We start from the raw sequence: 23,178 nt of genomic DNA on the forward strand, positions 1-23,178 counted from the left end.
ATGAAGTATTTTATGGTGACTAACATAACAATAAAAATTTTTTTTTTAATTTATTTTTTATTTTCAGCATAACAGTATTCATTATTTTTCACCACACCCAGTGCTCCATGCAATTCGTGCCCTTTATAATACCCACCACCTAGTACCCCAACCTCCCACCCCCCACCCCTTCAAAACCCTCAGATTGTTTTTCAGAGTCCATAGTCTCTCATGGTTCACCTCCCCTTCCAATTTCCCCCAACTCCCTTCTCCTCTCTAACTCCCCATGTCCTCCATGCTATTTGTTATGCTCCACTAATAAGTGAAACCATATGATAATTGACTCTCTCTGCTTGACTTATTTCACTCAGCATAATAATCTCTTCCAGTCCCGTCCATGTTGCTACAAAAGTTGGGTATTTGTCCTTTCTTTTTTTTTTTTTTTATAAACATATATTTTTATCCCCAGGGGTACAGGTCTGTGAATCACCAGGTTTACACACTTCACAGCACTCACCAAAGCACATACCCTCCCCAATGTCCATAATCCCACCCCCTTCTCCCAAACCCCCTCCCCCCAGCAACCCTCAGTTTGTTTTGTGAGATTAAGAGTCACTTATGGTTTGTCTCCCTCCCAATCCCATCTTGTTTCATTTATTCTTCTCCTACCCACTTAAGCCTCCATGTTGCATCACCACTTCCTCATATCAGGGAGATCATATGATAGTTGTCTTTCTCTGCTTGACTTATTTCGCTAAGCATGATACGCTCTAGTTCCATCCATGTTGTCGCAAATGGCAAGATTTCATTTCTTTTGATGGCTGCATAGTATTCCATTGTGTATATATACCACATCTTCTTGATCCATTCATCTGTGGATGGACATCTAGGTTCTTTCCATAGTTTGGCTATTGTGGACATTGCTGCTATAAACATTCGGGTGCATGTGCCCCTTTGGATCACTACATTTGTATCTTTAGGGTAAATACCCAATAGTGCAATTGCTGGGTCATAGGGCAGTTCTATTTTCAACATTCTGAGGAACCTCCATGCTGTTTTCCAGAGTGGCTGCACCAGCTTGCATTCCCACCAACAGTGTAGGAGGGTTCCCCTTTCTCCACATCCTCGCCAGCATCTGTCATTTCCTGACTTGTTGATTTTAGCCATTCTGACTGGTGTGAGGTGATATCTCATTGTGGTTTTGATTTGTATTTCCCTGATGCCGAGTGATATGGAGCACTTTTTCATGTGTCTGTTGGCCATATGGATGTCTTCTTTGCAGAAATGTCTGTTCATGTCCTCTGCCCATTTCTTGATTGGATTATTTGTTCTTTGGGTGTTGAGTTTGCTAAGTTCTTTATAGATTCTGGACACTAGTCCTTTATCTGATATGTCGTTTGCAAATATCTTCTCCCATTCTGTCAGTTGTCTTTTGATTTTGTTAACTGTTTCCTTTGCTGTGCAAAAGCTTTTGATCTTGATGAAATCCCAATAGTTCATTTTTTCCCTTGCTTCCCTTGCCTTTTGCGTTGTTCCTAGGAAGATGTTGCTGCGGCAGAGGTCGAAGAGGTTGCTGCCTGTGTTCTCCTCAAGGATTTTGATGGATTCCTTTCGCACATTGAGGTCCTTCATCCATTTTGAGTCTATTTTTGTGTGTGGTGTAAGGAAATGGTCCAATTTCATTTTTCTGCATGTGGCTGTCCAATTTTCCCAGCACCATTTATTGAAGAGGCTGTCTTTTTTCCATTGGACATTCTTTCCTGCTTTGTCGAAGATGAGTTGACCATAGATTTGAGGGTCTATTTCTGGGCTCTCTATTCTGTTCCATTGATCTATGTGTCTGTTTTTGTGCCAGTACCATGCTGTCTTGATGATGACAGCTTTGTAATAGAGCTTGAAGTCCGGAATTGTGATGCCACCAACGTTGGCTTTCTTTTTCAATATCCCTTTGGCTATTCGAGGTCTTTTCTGGTTCCATATAAATTTTAGCATTATTTGTTCCATTTCTTTGAAAAAGATGGATGGTACTTTGATAGGAATTGCATTAAATGTGTAGATTGCTTTAGGTAGCATAGACATTTTCACAATATTTATTCTTCCAATCCAGGAGCATGGAACATTTTTCCATTTCTTTGTGTCTTCCTCAATTTCTTTCATGAGTACTTTATAGTTTTCTGAGTATAGATTCTGTGTCTCTTTGGTTAGGTTTATTCCTAGGTATCTTATGGTTTTGGATGCAATTGTAAATGGGATTGACTCCTTAATATCTCTTTCTTCTGTCTTGCTGTTGGTGTAGAGAAATGCAACTGATTTCTGTGCATTGATTTTATATCCTGACACTTTACTGAATTCCTGTATAAGTTCTAGCAGTTTTGGAGTGGAGTCTTTTGGGTTTTCCACATATAGTATCATATCATCTGCGAAGAGTGATAATTTGACTTCTTCTTTGCCGATTTGGATGCCTTTAATTTCCTTTTGTTGTCTGATTGCTGAGGCTAGGACCTCTAGTACTATGTTGAATAGCAGTGGTGATAATGGACATCCCTGCCGTGTTCCTGACCTTAGTGGAAAAGCTTTCAGTTTTTCTCCATTGAGAATGATATTTGCGGTGGGTTTTTCATAGATGGCTTTGATGATATTGAGGTATGTGCCCTCTATCCCTACACTTTGAAGAGTTTTGATCAGGAAGGGATGCTGTACTTTGTCAAATGCTTTTTCAGCATCTATTGAAAGTATCATATGGTTCTTGTTCTTTCTTTTATTGATGTGTTGTATCACATTGACTGATTTGCGGATGTTGAACCAACCTTGCAGCCCTGGAATAAATCCCACTTGGTCGTGGTGAATAATCTTTTTAATGTACTGTTGAATCCTATTGGCTAGTATTTTGTTGAGTATTTTCGCATCTGTGTTCATCAAGGATATCGGTCTATAGCTCTCTTTTTTGGTGGGATCCTTGTCTGGTTTTGGGATCAAGGTGATGCTGGCCTCATAAAATGAGTTTGGAAGTTTTCCTTCCATTTCTATTTTTTGGAACAGTTTCAGGAGAATAGGAATTAGTTCTTCTTTAAATGTTTGGTAGAATTCCCCGGGGAAGCCATCTGGCCCTGGGCTTTTGTTTGTTTGGAGATTTTTAATGACTGTTTCAATCTCCTTACTGGTTATGGGTCTGTTCAGGCTTTCTATTTCTTCCTGGTTCAGTTGTGGTAGTTTATATGTTTCTAGGAATGCATCCATTTCTTCCAGATTGTCAAATTTATTGCCGTAGAGTTGCTCATAGTATGTTCTTATAATAGTTTGTATTTCTTTGGTGTTAGTTGTGATCTCTCCTCTTTCATTCATGATTTTATTTATTTGGGTCCTTTCTCTTTTCTTTTTGATAAGTCGGGCCAGGGGTTTATCAATTTTATTAATTCTTTCAAAGAACCAGCTCCTAGTTTCGTTGATTTTTTCTATTGTTTTTTTGGTTTCTATTTCATTGATTTCTGCTCTGATCTTTATGATTTCTCTTCTCCTGCTGGGCTTAGGGTTTCTTTCTTGTTCTTTCTCCAGCTCCTTTAGGTGTAGGGTTAGGTTGTGTACCTGAGACCTTTCTTGTTTCTTGAGAAAGGCTTGTACCGCTATATATTTTCCTCTCAGGACTGCCTTTATTGTGTCCCACAGATTTTGAACCGTTGTATTTTCATTATCATTTGTTTCCATGGTTTTTTTCAATTCTTCTTTAATTTCCCGGTTGACCCATTCATTCTTTAGAAGGATACTGTTTAGTCTCCATGTATTTGGGTTCTTTCCAAACTTCCTTTTGTGGTTGAGTTCTAGCTTTAGAGCATTGTGGTCTGAAAGTATGCAGGGAATGATCCCAATCTTTTGATACCGGTTGAGTCCTGATTTAGGACCGAGGATGTGATCTATTCTGGAGAATGTTCCATGTGCACTAGAGAAGAATGTGTATTCTGTTGCTTTGGGATGAAATGTTCTGAATATATCTGTGATGTCCATCTGGTCCAGTGTGTCGTTTAAGGCCTTTATTTCCTTGGTGATCTTTTGCTTGGATGACCTGTCCATTTCAGTGAGGGGAGTGTTAAAGTCCCCTACTATTATTGTATTGTTGTTGATGTGTTTCTTTGATTTTGTTATTAATTGGTTTATATAGTTGGCTGCTCCCACGTTGGGGGCATAGATATTTAAAATTGTTAAATCTTCTTGTTGGACAGACCCTTTGAGTATGATATAGTGCCCTTCCTCATCTCTTATTATAGTCTTTGGCTTAAAATCTAATTGATCTGATATAAGGATTGCCACTCCTGCTTTCTTCTGATGTCCATTAGCATGGTAAATTCTTTTCCACCCCCTCACTTTAAATCTGGAGGTGTCTTCGGGCTTAAAATGAGTTTCTTGGAGGCAACATATAGATGGGTTTTGTTTTTTTATCCATTCTGATACCCTGTGTCTTTTGACAGGGGCATTTAGCCCATTCACATTCAGGGTAACTATTGAGAGATATGAATTTAGTGCCATTGTATTGCCTGTAAGGTGACTGTTACTGTATATGGTCTCTGTTCCTTTCTGATCTACCACTTGTAGGCTCTCTCTTTGCTTAGAGGACCCCTTTCAATATTTCCTGTAGAGCTGGTTTGGTATTTGCAAATTCTTTCAGTTGTTGTTTGTCCTGGAAGCTTTTAATCTCTCCTTCTATTTTCAATGATAGCCTAGCTGGATATAGTATTCTGGGCTGCATGTTTTTCTCGTTTAGTGCTCTAAAAATATCATGCCAGCTCTTTCTGGCCTGCCAGGTCTCTGTGGATAAGTCAGCTGCCAATCTAATATTTTTACCATTGTATGTTACAGACTTCTTTTCCCGGGCTGCTTTCAGGATTTTCTCTTTGTCACTGAGACTTGTAAATTTTACTATTAGGTGACGGGGTGTGGGCCTATTCTTATTGATTTTGAGGGGCGTTCTCTGAACCTCCTGAATTTTGATGCTCGTTCCCTTTGCCATATTGGGGAAATTCTCCCCAATAATTCTCTCCAGTATACCTTCTGCTCCCCTCTCTCTTTCTTCTTCTTCTGGAATCCCAATTATTCTAATGTTGTTTCGTCTTATGGTGTCACTTAATTCTCGAATTCTCCCCTCGTGGTCCAGTAGCTGTTTGTCCCTCTTTTGCTCAGCTTCTTTATTCTCTGTCATTTGGTCTTCTATATCACTAATTCTTTCTTCTGCTTCATTTATCCTAGCAGTGAGAGCCTCCATTTTTGATTGCACCTCATTAATAGCTGTTTTGATTTCAACTTGGTTAGATTTTAGTTCTTTTATTTCTCCAGAAAGGGCTTTTATATCTCTCGAGAGGGTTTCTCTAATATCTTCCATGCCTTTTTCGAGCCCGGCTAGAACCTTGAGAATTGTCATTCTGAACTCTAGATCTGACATATTACCGATGTCTGTATTGATTAGGTCTCTAGCCTTTGGTACTGCCTCTTGTTCTTTTTTTTGCGTTGAATTTTTACGTCTTGTCATTTTGGCCAGATAAGAGTAAATGAAGGGGCAAGTAAAATACTAAAAGGGTGGCAACAACCCCAGGAAAATATGCTTTAACTAAATTAGAAGAGATCCAAAATCGTGAGTGGGGAGAAAGGGGATAAAAAGAGGTTCAAAAAGGAAGAAAGAAAAAAAAAGAAAAGAAAAAAAATTTTTTTTAAAAAAGAAAACACCTGAGAAAAATGTAAAAAAGAAAAAATATATATATTAGATAAACTAGTAAAAAATTGTTAAAAAAGAAAAAGGTAACAGTTAAAAAAAAAAATTTTTACCCGAAGGCGAGAAGAAAAAGAAAAAAAGAAAAAAAAATGAAAAAGAAAAAATTAAATTAACTGCAAGACTAAAAAAAAATCACAGGAAAAAAGCCATGAGTTCCGTGCATGGCTTTCTCCTCCTCTGGAATTCTGCTGCTCTCCTTGGTATTGAAACCGCACTCCTTGGTAGGTGAACTTGGTCTCGGCTGGATTTCTTGTTGATCTTCTGGGGGAGGGGCCTGTTGTAGTGATTCTCAAGTGTCTTTGCCCCAGGCGGAATTACACCGCCCTTACCCGGGGCCGGGGTGAGTAATCCGCTCGGGTTTGCTTTCAGGAGCTTTTGTTCCCTGAGCGCTTTCCGTAGAGTTCCGGAGGACTGGAACACAAATGGCGGCCTCCTGGTCTCCGGCCCGGAGGAGCCGAGAGCCCAGGGCCCCACTCCTCAGTGCGCCCTCAGAGAACAGCGCCCAGTTACTCCCGTCTGCCTGACCTCCGGCCGCGCTCCGAGCTCACCGAGCCTGCGATCGGTTCAAGGTAACACCGAGCTGTGAGCTTACTGTCGGCTCTGTCTCTGTAGCCGGCTTTCCCGTTCCAATACCCGCAAGCTCTGCGACACTCAGACAGCCCCGATCCTTCTGTGACCCTGCGGGACCTGAGGCCACGCTGACCCCGCCTTGGCTTCGCCCCGGTTTAGCCTCTGGACTGATGTCCCTCAGCGGAATAGACTTTTAAAAGTCCTGATTTTGTGCGCGGTTGCTCCGCTGCTTGCCGGGAGCCGGCCCCTCCCCCCGGGGTCTATCTTCCCGTCGCTTTGGATTCACTTCTCCGCCGGTCCTACCTTTCAGAAAGTGGTTGTTTTTCTGTTTCCAGAATTGCTGTTCTTCTTCTCTTCGGTCTGCCGATGGATTTTCAGGTGTTCGCAATCTTTAGATAAGCTATCTAGCTGATCTCCGGCTAGCTGAAGCAGTCTCAGCTTGCTACTTCTCCGCCATCTTGACTCCTCCCCCACAATAAAAAATTTTTAAATAAAAAATAAAAATTGTCAAAATCTAAACTAATATTACAACTGTACTTTCTAAGTAATCTTAATGTAATTTATTTATTTATGTAAATTGTGATTATCAAATTACATGTTCAAAGAAGCAATTTATGTATATGCATAATAACAATACTTCAAATCTTAAAATGTCATGCAAAAGTGTCATTTCTTTGACAAAAAATTTACAAAATTAATTGTTTTAGTTATTTTCAATAAACTTAAAACTTTGGGGGGGTATTTTATTTTTTATTTTTTATTATGTTATGTTAGTCACCATACAGTACATCATTCTTTTTTTAATATATATCTTATAAACATATAATGCGTTTTTATCCCCAGGGGTACAGGTCTGTTAATCACCAGGTTTACACACTTCACAGGACTCACCACAGCACATACCCTCCCCAATGTCCATAACCCCACTCCCCTTTCCCAACCTCCCAGCAACCCTCAGTTTGTTTTGTGAGATTAAGAGTCACTTATGGTTTGTCTCCCTCCCAATCTTATCTTGTTTCATTTATTCTTCTCCTACCGCCTTAACGCCCCATGTTGCACTCCACTTCCTCATATCAGGGAGATCATATAATAGTTGTCTTTCTCTGATTGACTTATTTAGCTAAGCATGATACCCTCTAGATCCATCCACGTAGTCACAAATGGCAAGATTTCATTTCTTTTGATGGCTGCATAGTATTCCATTGTGTATATACATCACATCTTCTTTATCCATTCAACTGTTGATGGACATCTAGGTTCTTTCCATAGTTTGGCTATAGTAGACATTGCTGCTATAAACATTCGGGTGCCCCTTTGGATCACTACGTTTGTATCTTTAGGGTAAATACCCAGTAGTGCAATTGCTGGGTCACCGGGTAGTTCTAATTTCAACATTTTGAGGAACCTCCATGCTGTTTTCCAGAGTGGTTGCACCAGCTTGCATTCCCACCAATAGTACAGGAGGGTTCCCCTTTCTCCACATCCTCGCCAGCATCTGTCATTTTCTGACTTATTAATTTTAGCCATTCTGACTGCTGTGAGGTGATATCTCATTGGGTGTGAGGTGATATCTCATTGTGGTTTTGATTTGTATTTCCCTGATGCCGAGTGATGTGGAGCACTTTTTCATGTGTCTGTTGGCCATCTGGATGTCTTCTTTGCACAAATGTCTGGTTCATGTCCTCTGCCCATTTCTTGATTGGATTATTTGTTCTTTGGGTGTTGAGTTTGCTAAGTTCTTTATAGATTTTGGACACTAGCCCTCTATCTGATATGTCGTTTGCAAATATCTTCTCCCATTCTGTCAGTTGTCTTTTGGTTTTGTTAACTGTTTCCTTTGCTGTGCAAAAGCTTTTGATCTTGATGAAGTCCCAGTAGTTCATTTTTGCCCTTGCTTCCCTTGCCTTTGGCAATGTTCCTAGGAAGATGTTGCTGCAGCTGAGGTTGAAGAGGTTGCTGCCTGTGTTCTCTTCAAGAATTTTGATGGATTCCTTTCTCACATTGAGGTCCTTCATTCACTTTGAGTCTATTTTCGTGTGTGGTGTAAGGAAATGGTCCAAATTCATTTTTCTGCATGTGGCTGTCCAATTTTCCCAACACCATTTATTGAAGAGGCTTTCTTTTTTCCATTGGATATTCTTTCCTGCTTTGTTGAATATTAGTTGACCATAGAGTTGAGGGTCTATTTCTGGGATCTCTATTCTGTTCCATTCATCTATGTGTCTGTTTTTGTGCCAATACTATGCTGACTTGATGATGACAGCTTTGTAATAGAGCTTGAAGTCCGGAATTGTGATGCCACCAATTTTGGCTTCCTTTTGCAAATTCCTTTGGCTATTCGAGGTCTTTTCTGGTTCCATATAAATTTTAGGATTATATGTTCCATTTCTTTGAAAAAAATGGATGGTATTTTGATAGGAATTGCATTAAATGTGTAGATTGCTTTAGGTATCATAGACATTTTCACAATATTTGTTCTTCCAATCCAGGAGCATGGAACATTTTTCCATTTCTTTGTGTCTTCCTCAATTTCTTTCGTGAGTACTTTATAGTTTTCCGAGTATAGATTCTTTGCCTTTTTGGTTAGGTTTATTCCTAGGTATCTTATAGTTTTGGGTGCAATTGTAAATGGGATTGACTCCTTAATTTCTCTTTCTTCTGTCTTGTTGGAATAGAGAAATGCAACTGATTTCTGTGTATTGATTTTATATCCTGACACTTTACTGAATTCCTGTACAAGTTCTAGCAGTTTTGGAGTTGAGTCTTTGGGTTTTCCACATATAGTATCATATCATCTGCAAAGAGTGATAGAGTTTGACTTCTTCTTTGCCAATTTGGATGCCTTTAATTTCCTTTTGTCGTCTGATTGCTGAGGCTAGGACTTCTAGTACTATGTTGAATAGCAGTGGTGATAGTGGACATCCCTGCCTTGTTCCTGACCTTAGCAGAAAAGCTTTCAGTTTTTCTCCATTGAGAATGATATTTGCAGTGGGTTTTTCATAGATGGCTTTGATAATATGTGCCCTCTATCCCTGCACTTTGAAGAGTTTTGATCAGGAAGAGATGCTGTACTTTGTCAAATGCTTTTTCAGCATCTATTGAGAGTATCATATGGTTCTTGTTCTTTCTTTTATTAACATGTTGTATGACATTGATTGATTTGCAGATGTTGAACCAACCTTGCAGCCCTGGAATAAATCCCACTTGGACGTGGTGAATAATCCTTTTAATGTACTGTCAAATCCTACTGGCTAGTATTTTGGTGAGAATTTTTGCATCTGTGTTCATCAAGGATATTGGTCTGTAGTTCTCTTTTTTGATGGGATCCTTGTCTGGTTTTGGGATCAAGGAGATGCTGGCCTCATAAAATGAGTTTGGAAGTTTTCCTTCCATTTCTATTTTTTGGAACAGTTTCAGGAGAATAGGAATTAGTTCTTCTTTAAATGTTTGGTAGAATTCCCCTGGGAAGCCATCTGGCCCTGGGCTTTTGTTTGTTTGGAGATTTTGATGACTGTTTCAATCTCCTTACTGGTTATGGGTCTGTTCAGGTTTTCTATTTCTTCCTGGTTCATTTATGGTAGTTTATATGTCTCTACGAATGCATCCATTTCTTCCAGATTGTCAAATTTGTTGGCGTAGAGTTGCTCATAGTATGTTCTTATAATTGTTTGTATTTCTTTGGTGAAAGTTGTGATCTCTCCTCTTTCATTCATGATTTTATTTATTTAGGTCCTTTCTCTTTTCTTTTTGATAGGTATGGCCAGGGGTTTATCAATATTATTAATTCTTTCAAAGAACCAGCTCCTAGTTTTGTTGATTTGCTCTATTGTTTTTTTGGTTTCTATTTCATTGATTTCTGCTCTGATCTTTATGATTTCTCTTCTTCTGCTGGGTTTAGAGTTTCTTTCTTGTTCTTTCTCCAGCTCCTTTAGGTGTAGGGTTAGGTTGTGTACTTGAGACCTTTCTTGTTTCTTGAGAAAGGCTTGTACCGCTACATATTTTCCTCTCAGGACTGCCTTTACTGTGTCCCACAGATTTTGAACCGTTGTGTTTTCATTATCATTTGTTTCCATGAATTTTTTCAATTCTTCTTTAATTTCCTGGTTGACCCATTCATTCTTTAAAAGGATTCTGTTTAGTCTCCATGTATTTGTGTTCTTTCCAAATTTCCTCTTGTGATTGAGTTCTAGCTTCAGAGAATTGTGGTCTGAAAATATTCAGGGAATGATCCCAATCTTTTGATACCAGTTGAGACCTGATTTAGAACCCAGGATGTGATCTATTCTGGAGAATGTTCTATGTGCATTAGAGAAGAATGTGTATTCTGTTGCTTTGGGATGAAATGTTCTGAATATATCTGTGATGTCCATCTGGTCCAGTGTATCATTTAAGGCCTTTATTTCCTTGCTGATCTTTTGCTTGGATGATCTGTCCATTTCAGTGAGGGGAGTGTTAAAGTCCCCTACTATTATTGTATTATTGTTGATGTGTTTCTTTGATTTTGTTATTAATTGGTTTATGTAGTTGGCTGCTCCCACGTTAGGGGCATAGATATTTAAAATTGTTAGATCTTCTTGTTGGACAGATCCTTTGACACTATGATATAGTGTCCTTCCTCATCTCTTATTATAGTCTTTGGCTTAAAATCTAATTGATCTAAGAATTGCCACCCCCGCTTTCTTCTGATGTCCATTAGCATGGTACATTGTTTCCCACCCCCTCACTTTAAATCTGGAGCTGTCTTAGGGTCTAAAATGAGTTTCTTGTAGGCAACATAGAGATGGGTTTTGTTTTTTTTTTATCCATTCTGATACCCTGTGTCTTTTGATTGGGGCATTTAGCCCACTAACATTTAGGGTAACTATTGAGAGATATGAATTTAGTACCACTGTATTGCCTGTAAGGGGACTGTTACTGTATATTGTCTCTGTTCCTTTCTGATCTACTACTTTCAGGGTCTCTCTTTGCTTAGAGGACTCTTTTCAATATTTCCTGTAGATCTGGTTTGATGTTTACAAATTCTTTCAGTTTTTGTTTGTCCTGGGAGATTTTTATCTCTCCTTCTATTTTCAGTGATAGCCTAGCTGGATATAGTATAATTGGCTGCATGTTTTTCTCAGTTAGTGCTCTGAATATATCATGCCAGCTCTTTTTGGCCTGCCAGGTCTCTGTGGATAAGTCTGCTGCCAAACTAATATTTTTACCATTGTATGTTACAGACTTTTTTTCCTGGGGCTGCTTTCAGGATTTTCTCTTTGTCACTGAGACTTGTAAATTTTATTATTAGGTGATGGGGTGTGGACCTATTCTTGTTGACTTTGACAGGGGTTCTCTGCACCTCCTGGATTTTGATGTTTGTTCCCTTTGCCATATTAGGGAAATTCTTTCCAATAATTCTCTCCAATATACCTTCTGCTCCCATCTCTCTTTTTTCTTCTTCTGGAATCCCAATTATTCTAATGTTGTTTCGTCTTATGGTGTCACTTATCTCTCGAATTCTCCCCTCGTGGTCCAGTAGCTGTTTGTCCCTCTTTTGCTCAGCTTCTTTATTCTCTATCATTTGGTCTTCTATATCGCTAATTCTTTCTTCTGCCTCATTTATCCTAGCAGTAAGAGCCTCCATTTTTTATTGCACCTCATTAATAGCTTTTTTTAATTTCAACTTGGTTAGATTTTAGTTCTTTTATTTCTCCAGAACGGGCTTTTATATTTCCCGAGAGGGTTTCTCTAATATCTTCCATGCCTTTTTCAAGCCCAGCTAGAACCTTGAGAATTGTCATTCTGAACTCTAGATCTGGCATATTACCAATGTCTGTATTGATTAGGTCCCTAGCCTTCAGTACTGCCTCTTGTTCTTTTTTTTGTGGTGAATTTTTCTGCCCTGTCATTTTGTCCAGATAAGAGTATATGAAGGAGCAAGTAAAATACTAAAAGGGTGGCAAAGACCCCAGGAAAATACACTTTAACCAAATCAGAAGAGATCCCAAATCGTTGGGGGGGGGGGGGAGGGATAAAAAGAGGTTCAGAAAAAAAAAAAAAAAAACAATTAAAAAAAGAAAACAAATAAAGAAAAAATATAAAAAAGAAAATATCTATATGTATATAAAGATATATATACATATCTATATATTAGATAAACTAGTTAAAAAAGAAAAGGGTAAAAGTTAAAAAAAATTTAGCAGAAGAAGAAAATAATTTAAAAAAAAAATTAACTGCAAGACTAAAGAATCATGGGGAGAAAGCCATGAGTTCCGTGCTTTGCTTGGTCCTCCTCTGGAATTCTGCTGCTCTCCTTGGTATTGAAACTGCCCCCCTTGGTAGGTGAACTTAGTCTTGGCTGGATTTCTTGTTGATCTTCTGGGGAAGGGGCCTGGTGTAGTGATTCTCAAGTGTCTTTGCCCCAGGTGGAATTGTACCACCCTTACCAGGGGCCAGGCTGAGTAATCAGCTTAGGTTTGCTTTCAGGAGCTTTTGTGCCCTGAGCGCTTTCCGTAGAGTTCCGGAGGATGGGAATGAAAATGGTGGCCTCCCAGTCTCTGGCTGGCCTGGAGGAGCCGAGAGCCCGGGGCCCCACTCCTCAGTGCACCCTCAGAGAATAGCACCCAATAACACCCGTCTGCCTGAGCCCCAGCTGCGCTCCAAGCTCACCGAGCCTGCGACCGATTCAAGGTAACCCTGAGCTGAGAGCTCACTCCTCGCTTCTGTCTCTGTACCCAGCTTCCCCGTTCTAATACCTGTAAGCTCTCCAACACTCAGACACCCCAATCCTTCTGTGACCCTGCAGGACCTGAGGCCACGCTGACCCCGTGTGGGCTTCACCCCGGTTTAGCCTCTGGAGCGATGTCCCTCAGTGGAACAGACTTTTAAAAGTCCTGATTTTGTGCTCCGTTGCTCCTGCTTTCCGGGAGCCGGCCCCTCGCCCCCCACAGTCTATCTTCCCATCGCTTTGGATTCACTTCTCCGCCAGTCCTACCTTTCAGAAAGTGGTTGATTTTCTGTTTCTAGAATTGCTGTTCTTTTTCTCTTTGATCTCCCGTTGGATTTGTAGGTGTTTGAAATATTTAGATAAGCTATCTAGCTCAACTCCTGCTACCTGATGTAGTCTCAGCCTGCTTCTTCTCTGCCATCTTGACTCCTCCCCATCATTCTTTTTTTTATGTAATTTTATTTTTTCAGTGTTCCAAGATTCATTGTTTATGCACAACACCCAGTGCTCCATGCAGTATGTGCCCTCCTTAATATCCACCACCAGGTTCACCTGTCCACATACCCTCCTCTCCTCTAAAATCCTCAGTTTGTTTCTTAGACTCCACGGTCTCTGGCTTCATCTCCCCCTCCAACTTCCCCCATTTCACTTTCCCTTTCCTTCTCCTAACATCCTTCAAGTTATTCCTTATACTCCACGAGTGAAACCATATGATAATTGACTCTTTCTGATTTAATTATTTCACTCAGCATTATCTCCTTCAGTCCCATCCATGTTGATACAAAATTGGGTATTCATCTTTTCTGATGGAGGCATAATATTTCATTGCATATATGGACCATATCTTTTTTATCCATTTGTCTATTGAAGAACATCTTGGCTCTTTCCACAGTTTGATGACTGTGGCCATTGCTTATGAACATTGGGCTCTTCTTTTCACTACATCTATATCTTTGGGGTAAATACCCAGTCGTGCAATTGCAGGGTCATAGGGTAGCTCTATATTTAATTTTTCAAGGAATCTCCACACTGTTTTCCAAAGTGGCTACACCAACTTATATTCACACCAACAGTGTAAGAGGGTTCCCCTTTCTCCACATCCTCTCCAACACGTCATTAGATTTTGACGTAGTATTCCAAGACTCATTGTTTACACATAACATCCAGCACTGGATGTTGTCCCTCCTTAACATCACCGGGCCAACACATCCCCCCACCTCTCTCCCCTCTAAAACCCTCAGTTTGTTTCTCAGAGTCTACAGTCTCTCATGGTTCATCTTCCCCTCTAATCTCCCCCCTTCATTTTTTCCTTCCTTCTCCTAATGTCCTCCATGTTATTCCTTATGTTTCACAAGTAAGTGAAACCATATGACAATTTACTTTCTCTGCTTGGCTTATTTCACTCAGTATTATCTCCTCCAAGTCCCATCCAAATAGATGCAAAAGCTGGGTATTCATCCTTTCTGAGGGCTGCATAATATTCCACTGTATATATGGACCACATCTTCTTTATCCATTTGTCTGTTGAAGGGCATCTCAGCTCTTTCGCTTTTGCTTCATACAGTAAATAACTAGTTTATTGGGAAAATGGGGTGGGGGTGGAGTGGCCCAGGAGGGGTCTGTGGGAAGCTGGCATCCTGAGAGTGAGGAGTACGTCCACAGCCAGAAAGGGCATCCCAGGCCAAGGCCTGGCACAAGAGTATACAGGGTATGGTGGAAAAATAGGGAAAAGTCAGTGTGCCAGGCAGGAGCTGAGGGAGAGGGAGAAGGAGGAGGATCATGATCTGACCAGGTTGTGGAAGGGGCATTGTTTTAACAATACCACTATTAAGGACTGAAGACCAAATTGCTCCCATAGGGGCTTAGGGGGCCAGCACCTCCAGGCCACTGCCCATCTCCCAACATCATCTAGAATCCAACCTCATCTTTTACCAGCTGCCTTCTAGCCTGCCAACCCCTCATCCCCAGCCTTCTAGTTCCTCAAATAGGCCAAATCTTCTCCTGCCCATACCTGCTAACCTAGCATTCTCAGGTCCAGACTGGGCCACACCATGCACCCGCACCACATAGCCATCAATGCGATCTAATTCAAGGCAACCATAGCCATGTGTACAACCTGCCTACAACACTGTGCTGACCCTGCACTGTCTACAGTGCAAATCTCTGAAATCTGAATGTAGCCTCCAAGGCCCTCCCATCTGTTTCCCACCTACTTCTCCACTCAATGCTTGCCATCCATCTCTAAGTGCCAACAACAACAAACCCAGTCTTATTCTCCACCCATGCCATGCAACTTCTTGCCCCAATGCTCTCACTCAGCTGTACCCATGAAGTGCCTCTCTCTTTACTATCTTTACTGGCTCAGTCTCACTAAGTCTCTGAGGTGTACCTCGTGCATTATCTTCTCAGGAGGGACTCCCTGTCCTCAGCTGAACATTCCTCTTTACCTGATTCTGTTTCTCTTTATACATGTAACATTTACTTATGTATCTCTCCTGTGAGCACTTTGAAGGCAAGGAATGTAGTACTACTTGTCATAGTAGTGCCAGACCCAGCATAGTGCTTAGTATTAATAAGCACTCAGTAAGAGTTGACAAATTAATCTTGGATGGATATGTACATGGGTGGGTGGATGAGTGGATGGATGGATGGATGGATGGACAAGTGGATGGATGAATGGATGACGGATGGATGGATGGACGGACAAGTGGATGGATGAATGAATGACGGATGGATGGATGGACAGATTGATGAATGGATGGGTGGGTGGTTGAATAGATGGAGAGATAGAAGGAAGGAAAAATAGATGCGGTTAGAAGAGACTTTTCCCAGAGGGCAGAAACAAACTCTTCTTTTCCTACAGCATTTATTAATAACTACCATGTAGCAGGCTTTGTGCAAGGCACTTGGACATATTATCCCATTTGATTCTCATAACAATCCTATCAACTAAATATAATTATCCCATTTTATATCTGCGGGAATGAAGGCCCAAGTGTTATAGCTAGAAAGTGACAGAGCTGTCTCGGGCCTCCAAACCTTCCCTCTATACCACTTTGAAACAGAAGCACTCTCTTGGGCCTCTGAACCTGCTTCTTTGCCTTGAAAGACGGGGAAAACACAGCCCAACAACCTTCAATTCTGCACAGTGGAGAGGTCCCTCTTCATCCCTTCTGCAGGAGACTAAAGTCTACATCCAAGTAACACTTCCCAATACATTCTAACGAGGCTCAAAGTGGAGTAGTGCTTTATCTACTACCATTTTTCTAAAACAGTGATGCCTTACTATCTCAGTATTCTGGGTAGATTTAAGGTAAATATTCTCCTACAGAGCCAAGAGTGAGGAGCCAAAATGAACATATAGTGGGGGTGGGGTGAGGAGGACTTTACAAAAACCACATGAGCAAGACTGAAACTGCCCCTCCTTAAAGAACATGGAGACCTCTGGCTGGAAAGGTAAAAGACTCATCCGGAGCCCCATGGGGAGCTCACACCAGAAAGACAAGGAAAGGGATCTACACATGTTAGAGCTCCACTCCAGGAGTAAAGCCAGGCTCCCTGCATCCATCGCTTGGTCTCTGTCTTCAGTGGATAAAACTGTGGAATCCCCAAAAGCATGTGACTTGGTGGTCAGCTGGCCCAAGCTCCCATAGTCATGTCCATATGTCTTACATAGACACTGAATCAGGGAACAAGAGACACTTGACTGAGTTTACAGTGCACTTCAGGGAAGGCATCTGTGTGAGGACCCAGGTATGCTTACACCAGGGCATACTCTTTTTCTCTCCCTTGTCTTTCCTCTTTCTCTGCCTGATGTCTGTTCACCAGGGCATACATATCATTTAGCAATGACCATTTACTGAACCACCCTCTGTGTTAAGATCCAATCATATGCTGCAAAGAGTCCTACCTCCTTAACCACAACACTACACCAAGGTTTTGATGGTTGTGAGAAAAAGGAGTGAATGGGAGGAGATGGGAGAAGAGGTTTGCTCAGGAAAAGCATTGGCCATGGCATAACTCCAGAGCAGAATTTTGCATGGTAGAAACAATATTTGCCTAACTCTGTGACACACATCTACAGCATAATAATTGCCTGGACATCTGTCTCTCATCATCTCATGCTCCACTCTTAGCAGAATCTCTTTTTTACACCCTCATCTCCTTTCTGAGGGATTTGAAGTGGAAACATCATAAAGCACAGCTGAAGTTAACCTTTAAAATGAGAGTTACAAGTCAAAATATAGGTAAAGAGTGAGATAACCATATAAAATGAGATAAATATAAATTACTACATAAAATAGGCACTGAGCTTCCTAGAAGTCAAGACAAAAGGAAAATGTGATACACTCCATAATTTTTAAGAGCTAATAAATGGTAATATAGAATAGCTGGTAGGATGTGGGCTCTGCGTTCATAGTGTCTGGATTCAGAACCTATATTGATCAGCTATCAATGCAGCTCTACCCCTGTTCACACTTAATGCCTGGCCTCTCTGTGCTTGCAGGTCGCTCCATCACTGAGGCTGTGACAATTCTGGGGAACAAGCTCAGAGATTACCAGGGGCAGTTCAACACCACCCACCTGCTGGCCCTCTGTGACTACTTCCACAACACTTTTATCCGCCACTACAAACTCTACCAGTATGTCCTGGGCCAGGACCAGGAGGTCAACCTGACCGTCACACACCTGGAAGTGTGTGCGCCACCCCATCCCCTCCCTCTGGCTGAGGGCATGGACAGGGACATCTGGCAGCTTGAGCAGCAGATGACAGAACTCAATATGGCTGAGGTGCAGAAACGCACGAATATGTTGCTCCTAAAGGAGGCATTGCACCTGGAGCAAGAGCACAAGCTACAGAAAACATTCTTGGAGGTGCCCGAGCAGCCCAGTCGGGCTCTGAAGAGAGAGGTAAGGCTGTGCCTGTGAGGTGGAAAGATGTTCACCTGTCACATACAAATGCCCATTCCTACCAAGAAAACATGGTGGCTGGAGACAGACTCACAGAGAGGACCCCATTGTCTGCACACATGGGATGGGGCAGAAGGGGACAGACAGAAACTGAACATGGGCCACAGGTTTTGTGTGCATGTTTCATGAAACATCTCTGTGAGATGTAATTCATGTACCCATTTTAGTAATGAGAGTAGTGGAGCTCAGGGAATTTAATTGACTCACCCAGGGTCACCAAGCTAGCAAGGGGTAGAGTTTACATTTAGGCTAAGGCTTGGCTGACCCCAAAGTCCAAGTTCTTTCCACTGCAACATTCCTCAGTGACAGATTCCACTAAAGAAGACCCTAGACTCTGAATCACCACAGATTCTCTCAGTGCCCTTCATCCTTTGAGGCCTTGTAGTTGGGGAAGATGATACAGGAAGGGCCAGTGGAGATAGTCCAAGTGGGTAATATGCTGAGATAGTCAAAGGTGTGGGGCTAGGGGGTCAGAGAGAACCTAGAAGAGTCTGGCATGGATCTAAGAAATTGGGATCCTTCATTGACCACTCTTAAGACCACTGAGGCTCCAGGAGCCAGAGGCTCAATGACCAGCTCTTTACTAATGGTAACTAGGATGGCCCCAGAGCCACCAACTTCTTAAGGGCCTGGAAGAGTCCAAATTCATTTTTTAATCTAGACATAGGCACTTATATCATCACTGTCACATCATCTGTAAACACAGAGACAACTGTCCTCATATGTGTGTACACAATTGTGTTCATGTGTTGGGGAGATTGGGGCTGAAATGGAGGTAGAGAGTCCCAGAGCCTATATATTTCAAAAGGTCTCTAAATCATCAGCCAAAGAGTGACTGGCCCTATGAAATATTCCCTTAAATATATATAAAACATGGGGAAAATCTTTAAAGAGAAATTAGCACAACAGAATAGATGATACTCTTCTAAGGTTAAGTCTTCAGAGAAATAACACATCAGGCTGCCATGCAATCTTAGAGCATTAAGATATCCAGCAAACAAGAATACAGCAGAATCTAAGCAACAGCTTGTCTGTACCTGCTCTGGGGGACCTTACTCTTGAATGTGTGGACAAGGCCAGAAATGTGAGGGGCCGCCTTCCCTCCCACTCTTGCTTCTTCTTGTTCACACAGTTGTCCTTCTCTGCCCCTCCCAGCTTCCCTTGCCAGCCCTCATTACTTCGCTGTTGGCCCTGCCTGGTAGAGCTCATGGACTAGAATCCCCTCCACTGTGTGTCTTTAGTCTTGTGCCTGAGCTGGAGATGATGAACACCACAGGATAAACATGATACATCCTCTTGGAGAATGATCCTTCCCAAGGACTTAGGGGAAGAAAATTATTTTTATATAAAAACAGTCAGGAGATAGTACAGGGAAAATGTCAGGTTTTGCGTGAATTTTTAAGTTAAAATATGAGATCACAAAGAGATATCTTCTAGGCAATCAGATATTCCAAGAATGTCCCCTCCAGACAAGCACAAATTCTCCTCTACAGTTTGGTTGTTCAAACGGGGAATTTGGAGAAACACAGTTACATGGTCCATGTCTCCAGGATTCCATGATGCCATAGTCCTGATTGAGATGGCAGATAGTGTCTCCTGTTTAACATGGCAGATGGTGGCTGAGTTTCTATTCTTCCCATGACTGGCTGGTTGAGGGACAGGCCCACTGTCTGAGTAACTTGCCCTGTCCCTTCTGATAAAGCCTGCTACTAGAACTTCAAGATGTAAAAATGAGATGAGGGCAGGAGGGTAGGGAAGGGGGATAACATCCAAATGGAACACGCATTGATCAGAAGGTATGGGAATATGGGACTGTTCTATAGACCCAGAACAATATTAGTAATAAACGATGCACTCAAATAGGGTTATTGCTACAGTAGTCCTGAAGCGAGAAGGAAAGAAAGTCCAAAAAGAGAGCTATGGGAGAGGGCTATGGGACAGGAGGTGTAGTGTAAGGAGAGGATCAGAGCCAGGGCCAGCCCACAGCAGACTGGGAGGGAGGCGAGAGACTTCATTCTCTTTCCAGCCTCAGATCTCCTGCCAGCGCCTCCCATTGGCTGAATTCAGCCTAAAGCCAGACGGGTAAGGTAGCCAGTTGAGACAGCCTTTGTAAGTCAGACTCTCAGAGCACAGAGTAGGGTGGAGAATGGTGGCCAAGAGAGCTGGTGGGGGAAATGGAAAGTTCTAGAGTACAGAAAAAGGAGCTGATGTGTTCAGCGTTGGATCCTGTGGAAGGACTATATCTTCAGACAGCCTCAGCCTTTCCTAGGGCCCTGATCACCAGCCACATTCCATTTCTTCCAGGAGTTAGAAAATCTCATCAGTGAGGCCATTCACATCCAGATCGAATGCCTGAAGGAGCTGCTGCAGTATGAGATACAAATAACTTTTGACATTTTGGATCTGAAACTTCAGAAGAAGACTTTGAACCTCAATGCTCCTATTCCTTCCCCACTTGCAATCACTGGCCAGCAAGGGCAAGATGAATCTCTTAAGTTCAACAAAGCAAACAAAGGAAAGAAAGCAAAAGCAAAGAAGAAGTAGAAAGCCATTGGTGTCCATTGACTGAAGACACTGACTGAGGAAAAGCTGTTGACAATTTTGGAAGTATTATGTGATGTGCTCAGCACCCAGTAGATCAAAGGTTTCTAGCAATTAAAAGAAATAAAACAACAGTCCTCATATTTCCTCTTCTGTCTTCCTCTATCTTCTATCCCATGAAAATCCAACCCAAATGGATTTTTCCTGTGTGGTGGAAGAAAGCTGTCTTACTCTGCTGAGCACAGAATTTGTGTTGCATGGGCAGGCAAACATCACTTGTTAACTAAGGCTGAGTTTAGACGCTAAAGATAGAACCACCACCAGTAGGTTTAAGTGGATAAGAGTGAGGGTGACACCAGACACCAGGAAGGAATTCCAGCTAACACAGTGGTTCTCTGGCTAGAGTGGGAACAGGACCTAGGATTCTGTTTCCATTCTGCAGTTTGTACAACAGGACTGACAGCCCACAGCCTGTTATGCACATGCCAGTCTCTCTGCTAGAAGACCTAGAGCTGCCTAGAACCTATGCAAAACTCTTCGTTTTGTGAGAGCCTACATCACTTAGACTGAGGCAGGGGACTCGGTACTGCCCGAAGCCAGAGACCTGCCTTTGAACCCAACTCTGCTTCTGGTCTGCTGTGTGACCCTGCCCACATCCCTTCTATCTCTAGGGCCCAGCTCTCCCTCTCTCTTAGGTGGAGTTGTTGCCAGCTGGTGTCAGGTCTTTCTCCCACTCTAACCTGGAGATGATGAAGCAAGGTTAGCTATTCCCATTTTTCAAGGGGTTCAAGAGTCAATGGGATCAAGTACCACCTCAAGGTCACACAAGAGGGAGTGAGAGAATTAGGACTAAAGTTCAGGTGTCTGGACTCTTATTTCTGCACTTTTTCCCCTACAGCATCATGTCTCATGGTGATAGGGAAACAAATCCTGCAGTAGTTGGCTTATTACAGCCATGTAACTGATAAGAGACTGTGGCCTCCAGGATCAGGGCAGAAAAGATATTGCCACTCACTGTCTCTTTCACTTTCTTGGCAAGAAACTGGTCTGAAAGCTCTGTTCTCATGTCCAGGAGACACTGGAAGTAGTGGTTGTCAATCAAGTATAAAAGGGTTTATAGCTCCTTCTTACCTTGCCTTTCCCCACATGGATGGTGGCTCAACCATTTCATCCATACTCAGGGTCCCAGCCTTGTCCTGTCCCTGTGTCTGGTGCCCAGATAGACCCACAAAACCCCTGAGGCTTTGAAACCTTTCCGTCTCAGGCCACTTGGACCCTAAGGTATGGATAGTGGTCTGTTGGTGCTATCATCCCCACTGGACCTGGACCTTTCCCAGGAAGTCTCCTGCCAAGGGACCCCAAGTCACCATCCCCATGGATGGACATACAGCCTGACCAGTATCCTCCTATTACTCCTCCAGCAAGGGGATGGGTGCTCCCTGTAGTGGCTGTGAGGGAGAAGAAAGTGTCTCTTGCAGCCCTGTGTCCACACGGTCAGCCTGCAGGGCCCTCCCTCCCATTCAGGAGTAGCTCTTCTCCTTAATCTGGAAGGGTTGGAATCAAGACTAGCATTTCATCCCCACACTAGGTGTAGATGTTAAAAATATTTGGGGAATGAAGAAAGAAAGAAAGAATGAATGAGTGAAAATGTTAAGAAAACCCTGGAACTTCCTTTCTCTGTCCAAACAGATATGAAGAATCTTACCAAACTTCTCAGATATAAAACACTCCTCCCTCTTGCTAAGGTAAAACAGAGTTGTAGGCTTTACCATATGATGGAGGTAGGAATCTCTCCTACCCTGCCTTCCCAATGGAATCCTCCACTGGGCTCAGCCCTGTGCTAGAAGTTTCTACCCTCAAGAATTTCTCCTGGGGGCATCATGGTGGTTCAGTGAGTTAAGCATCTGACTCTTGATTTAAGCTCAGGTCATGATTTCAAGATTGTGAGATCAAACCCTACATTGGGCTCCATGCTGGGCATAGACCCTGCTTAATATTCTCTCTCTCCCCCTCCTTCTGCTTCTCCCTCCTCCTCATGTGTTCTCTCTCTCTCTCTCTCAAAAAGAAAATATGTTTCTCCCCAATTAGCAAGGGAGACAAATACCCCCAAACCCATCAGACTTCCACAATCATTTGGTGTCATCTCCTCAAGGACAAGCAGAGGAGGCCTGGGGGTTTGTCTGGGAGGGAAAGGGACACCCTAAGCATTCTGCCTCCTCCAGCTCCTACTCAAATATACAGAAGTTCTGGGTTCAGTGCTTGTTAAATATCCATTTCAGGGGTAGCTGAGTTGCATTTGGGAAGGATACTGGGACAGGGAAGTCACAAAAGACCAGAAACAAGGTGAGAAGGCACATCAGCAAGTGGATTTAAGGCCTGCATGGGGACAGGAGTGGAGGCCTCAGACCACATATACACTGAGAGTTAAAATTGGGCCTTCTACATCAAGGTAAGATCAGAGAATGGGTGTTCCGCTTGGGGGATCTCCCCACCCCCCTGAGAAGGAGCACTGAGCAGGCTTTTGCTGCAACTCTCAGAGGACCCCAAGTCAACTGTGGGAGAGCAAAGTCTCCACCTGTGCCCCTATGCTCACGTAAGGCCTGGACACTGACACCACATAGACATGGAAACCCCAAACGGAGAAACTACCCTAAAA

General features: G+C 42.4%; 1 protein-coding gene across 1 annotated transcript in view; it reads left to right on the forward strand.

Moving 5' to 3' along the window:
- The window catches only part of LOC309863286 (uncharacterized protein C8orf74 homolog), a 42,290-nt gene extending 21,633 nt beyond the window's left edge, over window positions 1-20,657 (forward strand). Inside the window, exons 3-4 of the mRNA XM_082727858.1 lie at window positions 17,518-17,921; window positions 20,286-20,657. Coding sequence (XP_082583984.1) covers window positions 17,518-17,921; window positions 20,286-20,525 — 644 coding nt within the window. The 3' untranslated portion in view covers window positions 20,526-20,657. The remainder of the gene's footprint in view (window positions 1-17,517; window positions 17,922-20,285) is intronic.
- The last annotated feature ends 2,521 nt before the right edge of the window (window positions 20,658-23,178 follow it).

This window comes from Mustela nivalis (genome assembly GCF_964662115.1).
Source record: "Mustela nivalis genome assembly, chromosome: 4".
NCBI lineage: Eukaryota > Metazoa > Chordata > Mammalia > Carnivora > Mustelidae > Mustela > Mustela nivalis.